Source organism: Lissotriton helveticus, chromosome 5_1 (genome assembly GCF_964261635.1).
Source record: "Lissotriton helveticus chromosome 5_1, aLisHel1.1, whole genome shotgun sequence".
NCBI classification, from domain to species: Eukaryota; Metazoa; Chordata; class Amphibia; order Caudata; family Salamandridae; genus Lissotriton; species Lissotriton helveticus.
In genome coordinates, this window is record NC_136065.1 from 1,962,874,804 (window position 1) to 1,962,892,211 (window position 17,408).

Sequence of the window (17,408 nt, forward strand, 5' to 3'; positions counted from 1 at the left end):
AAGTAGAATGTGATCTAGGAGGTATAAAGTTCTTTTGGCTTTAACATAGCAAGTTTGAATACATTTAACAATCCATCTAGAAATACCTGATTTAGAGATAGGATTTTCTTTATGAGGTGGAGCAAATGCAACAAAAAGTTGTTTTGTTCTACGAAAATCTTTTGTTCTAACAATATAGTATAGTATAATAGTGCTCTTTTGACATCAAGTTAGTGTATGGCTTTTTCTGCTACTGAATCAGGTTGAGGAAATGAACATTGGTATCTCAACTGATTGGTTAATATGAAAAACAGAAACTACTTTTGGAAGGAATTTTGGGTTAGTACGAAGAACCACTCTATTTTTACAAAGTTGAAAGAAAGGTTGTTCTAAGGTTAATGCCTGTACCTCGCCAACATGTTCCATGAAAGAAATTGTAAAGCACAATTGTATAAGCCTTGTGAGAACAATGTTAAAGTTCCTGTAGGTGGTACCCTGGATGGTATTATTCTTTTAAGGCCTTCCATAAAAGCTTTATTTACTGGAACTTCGAATAAAGATAAATATCTGTTTTGCAGATATGCAGCTACTGCTGCAAGGTGTAGTCGAATTAATGTGTAGGCTAAGCCAACTCGCTGTAGATGCAAAAGATAACAAATAATAATTTGTTTAGATGCTTCTAGTGGATTCAATGTGTTATTATTACAATATATAACAAACCTTTTCCACTTTGCTGCATAACATGCTCCAGTGTTAGGTTTTCTTGCTTCTTTTAGAATTGCCATATAATCTGGTGATAGATTTAGGTATCCGACTATGACTGCAGGAGCCAGATCGCTAGTTGAACTCATTGGGGAAGGAGGTCTGATTTCTCCACGCTTCTGTGGGAGAAGGTTGGAAGTGAGGTGCAGTTTTTTGGTGTGGAACTACTGACAGTTCCAGTAGTTTGGTGAACCATGGCAGTCGAGCCCTGTGGGAGCCACTAGAATCAGTGTGAGTGATGTCTGCCAAAGTTTCCAAACCAGAAATGGATTCATCCACAGGGCATTGTCTTTGGATAACTAGTATGGTAATCTGGAGGCAAAGTTTGGGCACTTTGAGTTCTCTGCTGTGGCAAAGAGATCTATCTGTGAGAATCCCCATTTTTTTTGTTGAAAATCTTTTTTATTGAATGAAATCAACATTAAAACAATACAAAGAAAGACAAGTGCAATACAGAGCAATAGCTGAGATATTAAAAGGTGTGCAGCCTAAATTGCAAATAAATACAAAACAATACAATGGGACAGGAGCAGATTTGGATAAATCACGGTCACTGTTATTCATTAGAGCACTACAGTGTTTCATTATCCATAAGAAAAGGGGAAGTGTCGCTAAAGGGAGTATACAGCAAACCCCTACTTTCGTTCCATGGGCCCCATATTTTCATCCATTTGAATGGGCATCCCCTACTTTCATAGACCCCCCTCTTCGAAATGCATAAACCAGTCCATGTCTGACTCCCAATCAACATGTCTAGGCCCGACTCCTCTCTTCCTTGTTCTGGCGATGTTGCACTTCGCCACCATGCAAACCAGCGAGACCCAGACTTGTTCTGTTCTTGACAGATCTGTAGCTTCCCAGATGTTCAATAGACAAAGCCAAGGGGATGCCTCAAGGGGTTTATGACATATCTGAGACATGGTGGACACAATTCTACTTCAAAAGCGCTGGGGGACAGGATATTTCCACCAGTGATGTAAAAAAGTACTGGTAGAGCCACAGCCCCGGGGGCAGGCCGGGGATCCAAGAAGCCCCATCTTGACAAGCGCTGTACTGGTGTAGTAGGCTCTATGAAGTCTTTTAAGCTGTATAAGTTTGAAACGGGAACGGATAGCCACCTCCCGGGCGAAGCCAGGGCTACCTCCAGTCCTCATCGGGCATGGCCCCCACATCGTCTGCCCATTTCATGCATATTCTATCATGAGTTTCAGGTAATTTGTTGAGGATTTTACGATAGGTCAGTGATATGGCTTTTTCCAGGAGGTAGTCGTTCAAGAGCCTATCTTCTAAAGGCAAAGAAACAGATGGGTCGTAGCCCTTGGGAATTATTTTATATAGTGCACTTCTTGCCTGAAGATATCTAAAGGTTACCCCCTCATGCAACTGGTACTGTGTTTGTAGCTCACCAAATGGGACAACCCTGCCCTTTGCCCACAGGTCCCCAACTGTGGTGAGACTTATCAGGTCCCATTTGTCAAATCCTGGCTGTCTTGAAATCATACCGAGGTGATGACTCCAGCAGTGGAGTGACCCGTGTAATCTTACCCTTCCAGCTTTTTAGGTCTCGCCTACTCAGCGGGCATGCGCTGCTTGTCTAAAAAACGTGCACTCGTTGCATTGCCTTCAATGGCAACGTGTGCACGTTTGGCGATTCCCTTGCTGGAGCGAGCTTGACACCATATGTTTGTAATTAACTTGCAAAAAAATGGTGCCCGTGGCTCACTCCCGCAAGGAAAACGCTTTGTGTGCTCAAGGGAAACAGGCGCCGGCCCCTTCCTCTCTCCCCTCCCCTTACTGCCAGCGCGAGGCACTCGCTTGTCTCAAAATGTTGACAGCCCTAGCCTCCTCAGTTTGTTCTTCCCTATACTTTTAGCCCAGAGGTCTGCAGCAATGCTTTGGCTTTGCGTTTCGGACGCATAAGTGCTATACAAAAGGAATTAAATTGTTGGAATAAAATCTGTTTTTACAGGGCAAAATATATTTTTTCCTCGACAAATTCAGTAAAGTGGTGGTACTCGGTTTAGAAGAGGTGAAGTGCATTCGACTCAGGTCTACAGAAGAGTTCAGCAGCACATTTCCTCAAAATCAATACTGGTTAGTCTTTTCGCGCTTGTTCATCATAAAAATGGTGGCCCATAGAATCGGTTTAAATCTGTTGTTCTAACAATTAGTTGAGATTTTTCCATTGTGTCTTTCAAGCTAAACCTATTCCGCTACTTCTTTTCAACTTGCATTAGCCAGGCACAAATCAAGTTTCTCTTTCTTGAATGTTTTCCAATTTTTCGTTTTTTGTTTGTTTTTTTGGAGGGAGTTGCATCATCTACAATATTTCATCACAAGTAGATGTGGATATTTGTGTTGTTCTGTCACAGAAAAACGTAGTCCTGATTCATGGAAAAAACATAAAAGTGCAGGCGAAGATTTGCATCTCTGCCTGAACACACACACACACACACACATATATATGTATATATATATATATATAAGTGTATATATATATATATGTATATATATAAAAAAAATGTTTTCCCAGGTGTACTACTGGGAATGCCATGTGCCACATCTTGTAGGTTCTTATTCTTCTTACACTCAAATCAACAATGGGTAAATCCAAATTGTTTGTCTCCATGGGAAAAAGAACTGTGAAGAAAGCTCTTCCCCTACACCTCCACTAACAAGCATTGCCATAGCCAATAGGTCTCGCTTTTGGGACCTAATAAGTATTTATTTTTGCAGCACAATATCATTGGTGCAACATCAACTGTTGCACGGCTAAACAATTATAAGTTCCCAAAGGCGAGACCTATTGGCTATGCCAATTCTTGTTCTTCTTGAGTGGGATTCTGTATTCAATGACTGTCTTCCTCTTTGAAGGTATTACTGGTTTAGCCGTTATGTGTCCAGTATCACGTTTTATATGAATCTTCTTCTGTTTGGGATTCAACTTTTTTTCCATTTTTTCCAAAATCAGCACCAGCGGCTTTAGGGAGCGTCTTTTTGTTTCGGTGCTGAGCTAGATTTGTCTTTTTTTCTCTTTCGATCGAGATGTCTCGGAACCGAAAGAATATCATCTCGGCTCGGGCCCGAGCCAGAAGGCTGGACTTGCTGTTTCAGTGCCGAGCCAGATGGTGGGCATATGAATCAGGGTCTCAGTGCCTACTATGGCCTGATGGCAGTGGTGGTCTAAAAGCCTTTGGTTTAGTGGACACTGGTTTGGGGGTAAGGGGGCTTTGGTACTAACAGCACCCTGTCAAGCCGGAACATTGTGGGACTCAAGTTCGATCTCCAACTCTGATTCGGAGTCCTGGAGGGAAAAGTCCTTGTCTTCTTCCGCTGCCAACTCTTCTTGCTCTATATATTCACCAAAGTTTTCAGGGGTGTCCTTGATACTCTGCCGCCACATGTCTCTTCATCGAGCCCGACGGTCCTGCAGAGTCTTTTTGGATCGGAAGAACCAACATGTGTCATAGTCTTTCTCTTTATGTTCTGGGGAGAGACAGAGGTTACAGACCATATGCTGGTTGGTGCGCGGATATTTGGAATGGCATTGAGGACAGAACTGAAATGGTGTTTGTTCCATTCGGCAAAAGGCTGGCAGCTAAGTTTTGAAGTAGAAGCCGATTGACAAAAGAGCTAGTGCTGAAGACCAGAGTAAGAGTTTTTTCACATATATAGTTAGAGTTTTCATAAACTTTAACATGAAAAGATGGAAGACGCGATCGAAAACAATACAGACGAGGGTAGAGTGAACTGCATACTGAAGGTTTCCCAATTGACTTTCGAATCAGAGCGCTGCAAAACACGTAAAGAAAACAATTCAGCAATGGAGTCGATGCCCATGTGCACTATCACTGAACGGAGGAGTCACCCTACGTTGTGACTGGAAAAGACTTCTTCGAAGAAAAATAACTTGCAAACATTCGGACCCAACACTAGATGGTAGGAGTATGCAAAGCATGCGTATCTCCAGCACACATGCCTCGAACAGTATCTTTCTGCTTAGTCAAGAGTGCTTTCCTCTGTGGGATTAGTTCCTAAATGATGACCTGTAAAAAGTTTCATTGGTCAGGAGGGTTGGAGCTCACTAAGCAGAGCTTAGCTTGACTCTAAAGGTAAGAGTAAACACAGGTTAATTTAAACTGGGAACTTTAAAGCCTTCCAATAAAAATATCCGTTATATGCCCTACTGTGGTAATCTGTTTCCAGGATGCTGCTTACCACTTTTACTCAGTCTGAGAAAAGAGGCAGTCACCTGACAAGCCCATGAGCTATACATTTAATATGGAAGCAGAGTGCTGACTGAGAAAAGGCAGACACCGTGAGGAAATGGCTCCTAGGTTATATTGTACAAGGATCTTCAAGAACTACCTACAATATAAATTGCTTCCCTCTGACATTCAATAAATGGGGAGAAATACAGCTAAGCTGAAGTCTTACTTCATAGGTTGGATTGTTTAAGCGTTCCTATAGCAGTCTCTTTCACATTACCTTAGAGTATCTCTGCTCTACTCAACAAGTGATACTGTTTCAAGCTGTTACATTGAGCAGTACTGCTCTGGTCACCAGAAAACACCCCTTCACACCTATTGCCGTTTAGGTACTTACCGGGTGACAATCGGTCACCCTGTCATTCAGAGCAAGTACTCCTACCTTTACTCACCAGAGGATCCCCTATCAAAAGGAACAATACTGCCCTTGTCACTGGAGGACACCCGGTCACAATATCACAGGAACCACCCTGCTCTACTCATTCGATGACACCAGGTCACCCTATCACACGGAACTCTGTTGTACTAATCGGAGACATCCTATCGTTCGACATACGCACAGCTGTGCTGCTCACCACACGATGCCTGTTCACGCTGCTGCTCTACTCACTGAAGGATACCTGTTCACACTAGCAGATGAAGCAATGCTGGCCTACTCACCAGAGGAGTTTCATTCATTCAAACTATGAAACGAAGCATTGCTTTCCTACTCAGTGGAGGACAGGACAGTAGTGCTTCCTTGCAAAAAAGGACACCAGGCCACCCCATCACATGGAACATTATTGTCAGACTCACCTGGTCACCTTATCACACGACTCAGTGGGTTCCTAATCACCGGTGGACATCACCTTGTTACAACAAGCGCTGCTGCTTTACTCACCGGAGGACACTGGGCCAACTTATCCGCTGCAACCATCTGTACGTTGAGGTGTTTGGCCTGGGACTTGCCTCGAGATTTGATAAGCCTGTGGAGTACCTGTACAAAAGAAAGGACAGTGGGCTGAACTGGAGGGCTCCAGTGCTTCTCTTTCCACCTATCAGCATCTTCCTTTGTCATGCGCTTTGCTAGAATTGTTGCCCTATCACTCAGAGGGGGTAATGTACTTATATTTTGTCTGCTTTTGAGATCCCTCCCCACGACATAGTATTTAGTAAGCATGTTTTGCTTATTATTTCATTGATTATATTTGCTAGCAAGTTCAATGCTTTGATATAAATTGATAGGGCATCAATGGTAAATATGTATTCAACAACCAATAAAGTGACTTATAAAGCATAGTTCACTTAGACAAATGTGCAGGAGAAATTCCGAAACAGGGAGTGGAGCCAAATTTTCGGAATTACTACTGCCAAAAATGAGCAGTAGTACAACCAGCACCAAATATGGTGAATCACTGATACTGTAAAATGTAAGCATAATTGAAACATAAATATTATTTTACAATAAAATATTATATTAGCCTTATATTAGTTTAAATGAATTAGATACATAACTTTTGTTTTAAGTTTGAATACCTAGTTAATGCATACTTCAAATGGATTATTTTTTTATAAACCTTAAAAATGATAATTTAATTTAACATATTTAAATTAAATACATAGTTAATTCAAAATTAAGTTAATAGTGCTGTAGCATTTTTTCTTTTGTTCTACATTTTACATAAATATATCAACAATATTTTCTTTAATATTTTACATAAACATATGTTTATTTATTTATGTAAAGTTTAACCCCTTGCGTGTGTCGGCCGGCCGCCGGCTGTCTGACATCATGGTGGGCGTGTGCGGAGGACGGCCGGGGGCTGTCCGAACCACGCCCACGCCAAAAATCACCCGCACCGCGGCGGAATTTCCGCCGTGGTTAAAGGGTTAATATATTGTTTTTTTAACTTTGCCATAGGGAGAGCTCTGTCCCGATGGCATAATTTCCTAAGGATTTTTATGTAAAGTCTCTATCTCAATTATTTTCTATGGTTGGGTGTTACAATATAGGTACGGGCCATGCGTGGAACTGGACTTACTCCAACTCTCAGCTTAAGTATATTTACTACTGTTGTGGGTCATTTTGGCTGATTCAACTTTAGAAGTGCAGGTTGTGAATAGCACTGGACTTACTCTTTTGTGGGTAGGTGAATGTCCCTCCCGAAAGCTGTCCCTACTCACCCCTAAACCGCTCCAATTTCACAGAGTGTATGCTCCTTCTTTCAGCCACTCCCCTTGGTTCCTTACTCATTTACTAATAGGGCCTGACGACGAGCCCGAATTTTTTTCCGACCCATAAATAAACCCCTTTTTACGCATCAGTCGGAATTACAAGTGGAGTGTTATTTAACACATCTGATAATTAACAGATGTGTTAAATACCTCAACCTTCGTTACATTTCTGCAAGGTAAACCTGCGGAAATTTAACAGGTTGAAACCATTGGGCAATTATCGTACCATGTGCATTTTGGTACGTTAAACACCTAAATCTGCATGTTATTCTCCAGAAATTCATAACAGGTGCTATTTACTGCACCAGATAAATAATTAACACTGTGGTACCTTTAGTTATCTGGGGTCAGATGTACAACCATTCCATTTTACAAGTCGCATATTGCGACGTTTTGCGAATCGCAATTTGAGACTCGCAAAATGGAATGTACAACAGTGTCTCACACACTGTGTGCGATTCCTAATGGTGGTTGCAATTTACCTGCCTTATCAATATTCATGAGGCAGGTCACAATTTGCGACCCATTGGGAATGGCCAGCAGTCGCGGAGATAGTGGCCTGCTCGGGTCAGCAGACCACAATGTCTGTTACTGCTTTTTCAATTGAGCAGTTTTTTTTTTAATGCACCCTGTTTTCCTTAAAAGAAAACAGCATGCATTTAAAAAAGAAAAAGGAAATGTTTGTTTCATATTTAAAAAAATAATACCGCATACATTATGCTCTTAAAAAATAATATTGCATCCATTACCCAAGGGGAAGGGGGTCTCAATGGTACCCCCTCCCGTTTGTGAGTGGCTTACCACCTACTTGAAGTAGGTAGTACACTACAAGTGTTTTGCGACTGCAAATGCAGTTGCAAAACAATGGTATATAAAATTCTTTATATAGCGCAAATAATACCCTAAGCCTAAAGCGTCTCGGCGCTTGGCTACTAACCCCATGCAAACACTGATAGTTTAACTGAAGGCTCTAGGTCCAAGTTGGAGACTTTAAGGTATATAACCAAGTGTTTAGGCCTTTCCTGAAGGAGCGCAGGTCAAGCTTTAGGCCTTTCCTGAAGGAGTGCAGGTCAAGCTTTGTTGGGAGATGGTTCCACAATCTGGTTGTGATGTTTATTAAGCTTTTACCACCCCATCTCTGGAGTCGGGGTAGGGTACCTTCACCAGTTTATGAGAAGTGGACAATAGAATTCGAGCTGGAGTATACCATTGGAACCGATCCGTCAAACAGCCAGGGCCCAGATTATGTAGCACCTTGAAAGCGATGCACAAGGTCTTGAAATTGATTTGTTTTTCCACAGGCAGCCAGTGAAGAGCATTGAGGGCATGCTTGGCTGCTGAGTGTTGAGGTATGCCAAAAAGCAACCAGGCTGCAGAGTTCTAAAGAACCTGCAGTTTCACCAGCAGTGCCTTATTTATACCAACCAGGAGCCTGTTACAGTAGTCCAGCTTAGCTAGAACCAGTGCTGCCACCACTCTTTTCAGTAATTCTGGTGGTATAAACAGAAACATTTCCTCAGAATTTTCAATGTGAAAAAAGTGGATAAAGTGAGTGCCTTCACATGGTGGTAAAAGGACAGTGTAGTGTCAAAAATGACTCCCAGGTTTTTCGCCTTTCTGGCTGGAATGGGAGGAGGACCCAGCTCCGACGGCCACCAATCAGTGGTCCAGAAGGATGTATCTCCGCCAAAAAGTAAAACTTCGGTCTTATTAGAATTTAACTTGAGGCAGTTCACCAACATCCATCTGCTCACATGTCGCATACAGGCGTTAAAACTATGGGCCATGTTGTGGCCGTATGATTTAATCAATCTGGCCAGAGGTGTAACATACACATTAAAGAGGGTAGGGCTCAGCAACGATCCCTGTGGTACCCCACATGGGAGACTAAAGCAGTGGGACTCGAGACCATCCACTTCGACGAATTGTTCACAATTTGACAGGAAGAATTTGAGAAGTGCCTGCTATCCCTATTTCCTGAAGGCGATTTATCAGGTCTACCTTACGGAAAGAAGCCGACAGTTCCAGCAATACCTGGGCAGCCGAGCTCCCTGTGTCAACTGCGAGCCTGATTTCTTCTGTCGCTGTGTACTTGCTCCTGAAGCCATACTGTGTTGAATCCTGGATGTGATTGTTATTAATGAAGGTGGCCAGTTCTCATATGCGTTTCAAAGATTTTTGCTGGTAAAGGCAAACAAGAGATAGGGCGATAGTTGTCTGGATCCGTTTTTATCGAAGTTGGATTTCTTTAAAAGTGGTAAAATGGAGTTTTAGTTCCGAATTTTCTGAAATGTCCCTATTTTGATGGCTGGTTGACTTAACTCTGTGAGTGGACGAGCAACTGTCTCCGTTACAGTGTGGATTGCCTTGAGGGGGCATGGATCCAACGGTGATCCAGATTTGGTGGCCCAGAGAAGTTTAGTGATATGCTCATAGGAGACAGGTGAGAAATCTACGAGTTGTGGCAGATCGGAGAACAGGGGTGGGTTGCGGAGTTTTAGATCTGGACTTGCTGCATCAGATTGTGAGAGCTGAGGCAAACGTATCATAGATTGTAGAAACTGTTTTGCAAAAAGAGGATGCTAGGGTGCTGCAAAAGGCTTGGTCTATTCCATTGTGTTGAGTCTCCTGTGCATGATTAAGTTTCTGGATTGTAGCGAACAGTTCTTTAGAATTATTCTTCGCACCTTTTACTTTCTCAGAGTAGTAAGTGATTTTAGTTTTATGGATCAATTCTTTATATTGTGCCAATAATTTTTTATATAATTCTTTTTCCTTGGGATCGTAGAGCTGTCTCCAACGTCTTTCTTGTCTGCGACAGTACCTCTTCAGAAGCCTTAGTTCCTCTGAGAACCGGGGTTCAACTAATTTCCCCTGATTTCTGGGGTATTGTTGCTTGCACTGATGTGGCAATCCAGTTGTGATATTCTAATGATGCTATCTCTGGGTCTTGGGATAAACAGGGTCTGCTCAAACCCAGTTGAGTGTTGAAATTAGTTCTGTCCAGGCGATGCCACAGGTATCTCTTTTGACTTCTAACTGGGTAGGGCTTCTGTAGAGCTGTAGAAGGCAAGATTAGTGTGAGCATCACTGCTACGTGGTCAGACCAGTGGAGATGAAGGTTGTTATTGAATTTCTAAAAAGGACAGGCTGTAAAAAAGGCGTCCAAGAGGTGTCCGGCTCTATGGTTGTGGCCACCCGTACTCTGCTCTAAACCTGCTCTGGTCACCAGATCCATAAGGGCAGAGGAGTCTTTGTCTTGAAAGTTATCCAGGTGAAAATTAAAATCCCCTAGGATAGTGAAGTCTTGTGAATTAACTTTGTATTCAAGTAGCTGCCCCATAGTGTGAATAAAGTTGGCCCTAGTTCCAGGTGGGCGATAAGCTAGTAGTCTGTTAAAGGAATATATATATATGCTTAAAGTCCGAGTTACTTACCTTCGGTAACGATGTATCTGGTAGAGACGATTCTAGCCGCAGATTCCTTCACGTAGAATTATCCCCAGGCGTGAGACTGGATCCGACAACGTTTTGCCACAGCATCCCTGCACGCCAGGGGCGGGGCGACACCACACGACTCCGCCCAGGCGTCGTCCGCGTCTTGTTGCTGTTCCTTCCTCCTCTTTTGTTCACTGGAGGATGGGTTTACAGTGCTCCTGTGCCCCGCTGCTCTGGCTGCTCCAGGGTTGGAGGGATTTGCCTTCAATCTCTGCCCTCCCCTACCTTCCTCTTGTTGCTAGAGGTCCTAGCCCCTCTGCTAACCTCTGTGTTGGGGCCATCTGGCCATGCCTTGCCCTTCTTCTTTGGGGGATGGTTGCCCTCTGTGCAGGGTGGCTTGGAGGTTTGTTGTTCCTGTCTGTCTTGGGACTGGCTCCCCTTCCCTGTTTCTGGGAGGGGATAGTAGGCCTGCTTCAGGTGTCATGACTTTTTACATATGTTCCTTGTCTCCGGAGGAAGGCTGTTCAGGGCTCTGCTCTGTTCTTTCTTCTGTCCCTGCCTTTGGATACTGCAGTCTTGCACTGCTCCTTATGGTGTCGCCTGTTTCCATTCCTTTTTTTCTACTCTTTCGCACACTGTTCCCATACTCCCACAGTTTTGCCTGGTGGCTCCGCGTTGTGTGTCGCAGAAAAGTTCTCCAAAGAAAACTGACGTAGGCGCGCCGGGGTGGGGCTTATGTGACCTTACTGACGCGGACGAAGCCTGGGCTGATTCGCGTGGTGTCGCCTCACCCCCGGCACGCAGGGATGCTGTGACAAAAAAATTCCGGATCCAGTCAGTCTCACGCCTAGGGATGATTCTACTTGAAGGAATCTGCAGCTAGTAGTCTCTAGCAGATGGATAACTTGAAGGAGAGAACCTTGCAGTCAGGGTCTGTAGGGATACCTTTGAAGGCTGCTTTCAGGTGATCTATATAGATCATGGCCAGCCATCCTCCTTTTTTCCCCATTCGATCTTTCCTGATGATTAAAAACCCTGGTGGGTTGGCTACTACTAGATCAGGGCCTGAGGTCTCATCTCCCCAATATTATGTCGAGGGAATATGAGTCTACGCATCAAATCGGAGTTCAACCATCACGCGTGCGGTATCCTGTAACGCTCGGGATGTGTGGCTTGAGACACACTCTCTGCAACCTTTTTAAGAATTTTAGAGCAGCAATACCAATGGAAGCTGTCAAGTGAAGGGCCTTGGAGCCCCTAATAAATATCGCAGAATCATCGTTCAATCATTAACTGACTAATCAAATGAACATCAAACAATGTTTCTTCTCAAGTAAGACACTGTTTATTCTGTCAAACGTCTGGACAAACAGACTCCGAGCTAGAGGAGAGTGCCTATATCTGCTGTGGCTTTTCCTGAAGAAGGCATCTTTATGCCAAAACGCGCATAGAAAGCATCCAGGATTTGCAGCCACTCCATGACACAGATACATACCTGTGAACTATAAAGCCTACATACAAGGCCCGTCAACAGAAAATGTTTAAACAAACATCATGAAGAAAATATAAAAACTGTTTATCATGTACATGTTTTGATTTATGAGTTTCAGGTGTTAAACATAACTGTGCTGTATACATTATGAATGTTGAGTATGAATGATAGATAAGGTGTGTATGTGGTTGTTTTTTGTTTTAATGATGAAACATTGAATACATTACTATCAATAAATTCTATTTTTGTACTCTTGAATATACATGTCTATTTGTCTCTCCTTAAATTTGAACTGTTATCATTCACTTATCTTGAAGTTGCCCTAGAAATGATCACCTTATTCACATTATCTATAGGTAAGTCTTTGGAGGTGCTGGATCACAGTCTATCATTGCTACTTTTGTTGCCAAGTTGGTCAGCACTAACCCTGGGCAAAGTACTACGCTACGCTCGCGTAGTTTGCAAAGTTTGCGCTACTTCGCACTACACGAATTGCACATAGCACAGTGCAAACACGCGTAGCATAGCGGTACCGCTTGCACTGTGCAAGATGCGGTTTGCACTGACTGCACAGTGCGGACAAGCATCCGGCACTGTGCAATCTGTACGAACAGCATTTTGCACAGTGCAGTACGTAGTTCGCATAGCTCGCGTAGTGCGAAGTGCACTTCGCTTAGCTACGTGTAGAGCTACTACGCGAACCATGCCCAGGGTTAGTTAGCACCTGTGCTTGCCAGAGGCTGTGAAAGTCAAGCACAGAGGCTGTGAAGTGAAAGTCTATATCCAGACTTGTAAAAACGTATCACCTGCAACTCCCACAATAAGCGCCTCACATCACACCTTGCATTTTTCTCCTTTCAGTCTTGCATACAAATTCAATTTTCTCTGAACTTCGTGCCTCTAAACTTATAGCACCTCTAAACTACACTCACCCACAAGGTTGGCTCTAAAACGCATGTTTGACGGAAACAAGCATCCCATTACCATGCATGTCTTTAAAATGTGGTCATTACAACACGTGTCCTTACCATGCATGCCTTTACCACAAACGTTTAAACTATGCATATACCTTTACCACGAAAATGTAAGTCCTTTACAGATACATATAAACCCTTTTTATCTCCTAGACTACTATTATTAAGAGAGAGCCCAAACTGTTGAGGCGGATAATCTCAAAAAGTACAGCACCAATCACAACACCCAATACAGCATTGGAAAGGACAGTTGCAGCAGATGGACATAGGCTATACACGTGGCCACCATCTACATTACAAAGGTAAAAGAACATTAGGGGTAAAGTAGTCCCTTGTGGGCGTTGTGCTGTCAGCGATGGGCGCGGCAAACAAACCTTCACAGGACTCCCCTATGGGCTTGGGCGTTGTGAGAAGGGCGTGGACAAACAGCAATATGCGCGGTATTCACGGGGCGCGAGGCGCGCCATTCCCCGTCATTACTGGTAAGCAATATGTGCGCCATTCACCGTCATTAGTGCTACAAGCAAAAACGGCATGGTAAAGTAAAACATTCACATAACACCGTTGTTGGCCTGGCCGTTGTCAGAGGGGCGTGGCAAAACTTGAATGGGCACGGAATTCACAGGGCGCGCAAACACCAATGGGCAAGGCTCACAGGGGCATGGCCAAACACCAATGGCCAAGGCTTCACAGGCCGCGGCATTGCTACGGTGCTCAGGCGGGGGCTCAACACACTCACACTAACAGCGGGGAGCACAAGATTCGCTTAGTGCTCCGGTGCTCAGGCGGGGGATAAAGCCACTCAGCCTACCAGCGGGGATCAAACCCTTCGCTTTTACCACTGCACAATTTGCTCAGGGCCTCAAGCGGGGATTAAGGCGAATGAATGGACCAGCGGACATTACAAACGTTTGACAAAAGAATATTTCACACACGCCAATGGGCAAGGCTTCACGGGCCGCGGCATTGCTACGGTGCTCAGGCGGGGGCTTAACACACTCACACTAACAGCGGTGAGCACAAGATTCGCTTATTGCTCCGGTGCTCAGGCGGGGGATAAAGCCACTCAGCCTACCAGCGGGGATCACAACCTTCGCATTTACCACTGCACAAATTGCTCAGGGCCTCAAGCGGGAATTAAGGCGAATGAACGGACCAGAACTTTGCAAATAACGTTACCGTCTATCACCAAGTTCAATAAACAGGTACATAACAACGTGTAAGGTCAATGGTAAATATCGCTCCTAAATTATTTTACCTTTTGTGATACTTTGTGGTATACCGTGAGATCTTACAATAAATTTTGCTTGCCTATTACTACCCTTTGCACACATTCTATTTCAGCCCCGGACAACGTCGGGACGGGCTGCTAGTATATCTATATTTTTTAAACCTAAATAGCTCTGAAACTACTGAACGGATTTACACCAAATTACAGAAAGCACTCTTCTGAAAAAACATCTACCTTTCTGCCAAATTTGTGCAATTCCTTGCAGAGGTTCGGGCTGTGGTCGTGTTCAAATAAAGAAAAATCCCCATTGACATAACATAGGGAAAGCACGTTTTAGGACCCCCCCATTTTTCTTGGTTGCTGCTTGACAAATCACCCTGAAACTTTCAACAGAGCAGCTGAAACAAAAAATGGAAGTTTTGTGAACATTTCATGAAGATTCTTCAAGCAGCGCCAATGTTATTCGCAAAAACAAAAACACTTTTCCTATGGAAACATTGGTCCCAACTATAACTACCTACTGGCTATCGGCAGTTGGATATATATATATATATACACATATATATATATATATATATATATATATATATGCACACACACACACACAATACACTTAACAGAAAAATACTGACATTTTTGCGGTAAAGGCATGCGATTTAATTGCATAGTCTTGGTAAACATTTGCATTGAAAAGCCTGCGTTGGAATAGCATGTATGTTCCCGGCCGTGTTATAAATGCTGTTTCCCCTCTAAAACATTTTTTGACTCAAGAATTAAATGTGCATGAAAAGTGACTGGGGCACAGACTGCTTCTTTTCTTTCAATATGAACCAACTGCCTTCCAAAACTCTGCACCGACAGATGCAGAATGAGCATAGTTGCCGACTTCAGAGCCTGGGTCCCACTCTCCACACTTCCTTACCTTGGGTGATGTGATCTTGATGTAGACGATGATGGGGGCCAGCGAGGTCTTGGCTAGCTGTGCTGGGTGGTTAATTGTATCTGCATCAAGGGCCACCAGCTGCAGGGTCCTTGCCAGCTCAAATATCCGCTCTATCTCACTCTGAACCTCAGCTAGGGTGGAGGAAGGGAAAGTTGGGACAAAGACAGGCATCAGGGAGTTAGTTAAACATACATAGGTATTCAAATGGTAAGTAATCACTGGTCTTTCCTTACCCATTCCTAGTAATCTATACCAAGTAATCAAATACTTTCATGTCCCAGGGTAGGTGAGGTGATAGGAATAAAAATGAATGAGCCAATGACTAACTTGAGTACATTCCAGACTAATGTATGATGGATTCATTAACCAGTCTCACAGCTTATGCTCTTACAATTCAGAAATATATCTGTAGATTTATTGTCTACAGATTTGCACTTCCAGATGCACATCCCAGGGATAGCCCCGTGTGAACTAATCTCTGTGTTTACTCACTATCTACATATTCACCGCTCAGGGACTCCTAACTCAGAATATACTTCGTTATTTCGCATAGCTTTAAATCAGAAGTTATCACATTTCTGTAAAAACATAGGGAGTACCCTTACTTTCGGAGTGCCTTTAGTTTGCATCTTTAACTAGAACTGTATTTTAAATACATATTTAAAAGTACATATATGTATGCACTACTTAATTTTTGTTACTAATTTTAACAATAATGTATTTTTCCTAATAGTAAGACTACAAAGTAATGTAATACATTTATGTAATAATAACTGGATAATATTATAATAACAAATATATTACTAATATGTGATCATAACTATTTTTTTTAATTCCCCCACAATACTCTACCCATGCCTGAACCCTAAATATTCCATTATCCCCACTCATTCCTGAACTCTAAAAATCCCATTCACCAATAAAAAAGACAATCCTGAGCCCTAAAAAACATAAAACCTTATACCGAAACACTCCCCAAAAACCTAAAATGACCCACTTAACTCTGAAGCCCCCCCCCCCCAAAAATATATATACACACACACACGCATACATACACAAATAGAAAGCACGCACTACAAAAATCAAATATCCCGCAATCAAGGCGGCTTTGCTGAAATGCATTGGGTTCGCCGATGCCTCACTTAATGAATTTAATTTATTGAGATATATCTTTATATAAAGCAGTGGGGTGTGCTCCAGTGTAAAACCACACAGCAATCCAAACAATGCTTCTATTATAGAAGTAGGCACACGTTCCGAAGAATTCTTCAGCAAATTCAGTTTATGTCAATAAATTAAATTCATTTAGGGGCTCATTATGATGGGGAGCGGACATCAGTTCACCCGCCATCATCACGATAATGGGACCAACGGCTAGACCTGCAGCGGTCCCACCGGCACAATTAGGATGCGCCCGACATAGTAGCGGGCGCATCCTGGCGTTTTACCTTTGCGGACGGTGCTGCTGGCATGCACAGCATCTCCCTGCACCACGTGGCAGGCACCACGTGGTGTCTGCCTCTTGGTGCGGGGAACTGCACCCCCCAGGGAACCCGCAACGGGCCCCCTAAGCCAATCCCTGCCCACCTTTCCATGGCGGCATTGCCACCATGGAAAGCCCCATCAATCACCCACATCATAATATGGTTGGCAGTGTCTGCTAGGCACTGCCACCATATTACTGGCCCAGCTCCGCCCGGCCAGCAATCGTAACGATTGCCGACTGGTGGAAAAGCGGCGGACGGATTTTCGTCCGGCGCGATACCGACCGCCATTATAATATGCGGGGGGTATTTCTCGTTACGATGGCGTAATGATCGAGCCGGCGGTGCAGATTGCTATGCCATCGTAATGAGCCCCTAAGGTAGGCATCAGCTAACCCAGATTATATGTACATCTTACCCAGTGACAGTCACTACTGGGTAGTTATACTTACGTCAGCGTTAATAACTTTGGCACCGCTTGATGAATCTTCATGAAACTTTCAAAAAAAGTGCTCTTTTCTGCCTAGTGTACACATGAAACATTTTGGGGTGATACGTCAAGCAGAGGGGGAGAAAAAGATGGGGTCCTAAAACACACAATCCTCTTGCATTTTCCATAGCACT

At 43.4% G+C, this 17,408-nt stretch overlaps 1 protein-coding gene across 2 annotated transcripts in view; it reads right to left on the reverse strand.

Moving 5' to 3' along the window:
• Window positions 1-17,408, reverse strand: part of CACNB1 (calcium voltage-gated channel auxiliary subunit beta 1) — a 627,177-nt gene that overhangs the window by 21,127 nt on the left and 588,642 nt on the right. For both annotated transcript variants that reach the window (XM_078645637.1, XM_078645638.1), the window contains exons 11-12: window positions 15,280-15,431; window positions 5,890-5,985 (exon numbers count right to left, since the gene is read on the reverse strand). In XM_078645637.1, the coding sequence (XP_078501763.1) occupies window positions 5,890-5,985; window positions 15,280-15,431 (248 nt within the window). The remainder of the gene's footprint in view (window positions 1-5,889; window positions 5,986-15,279; window positions 15,432-17,408) is intronic.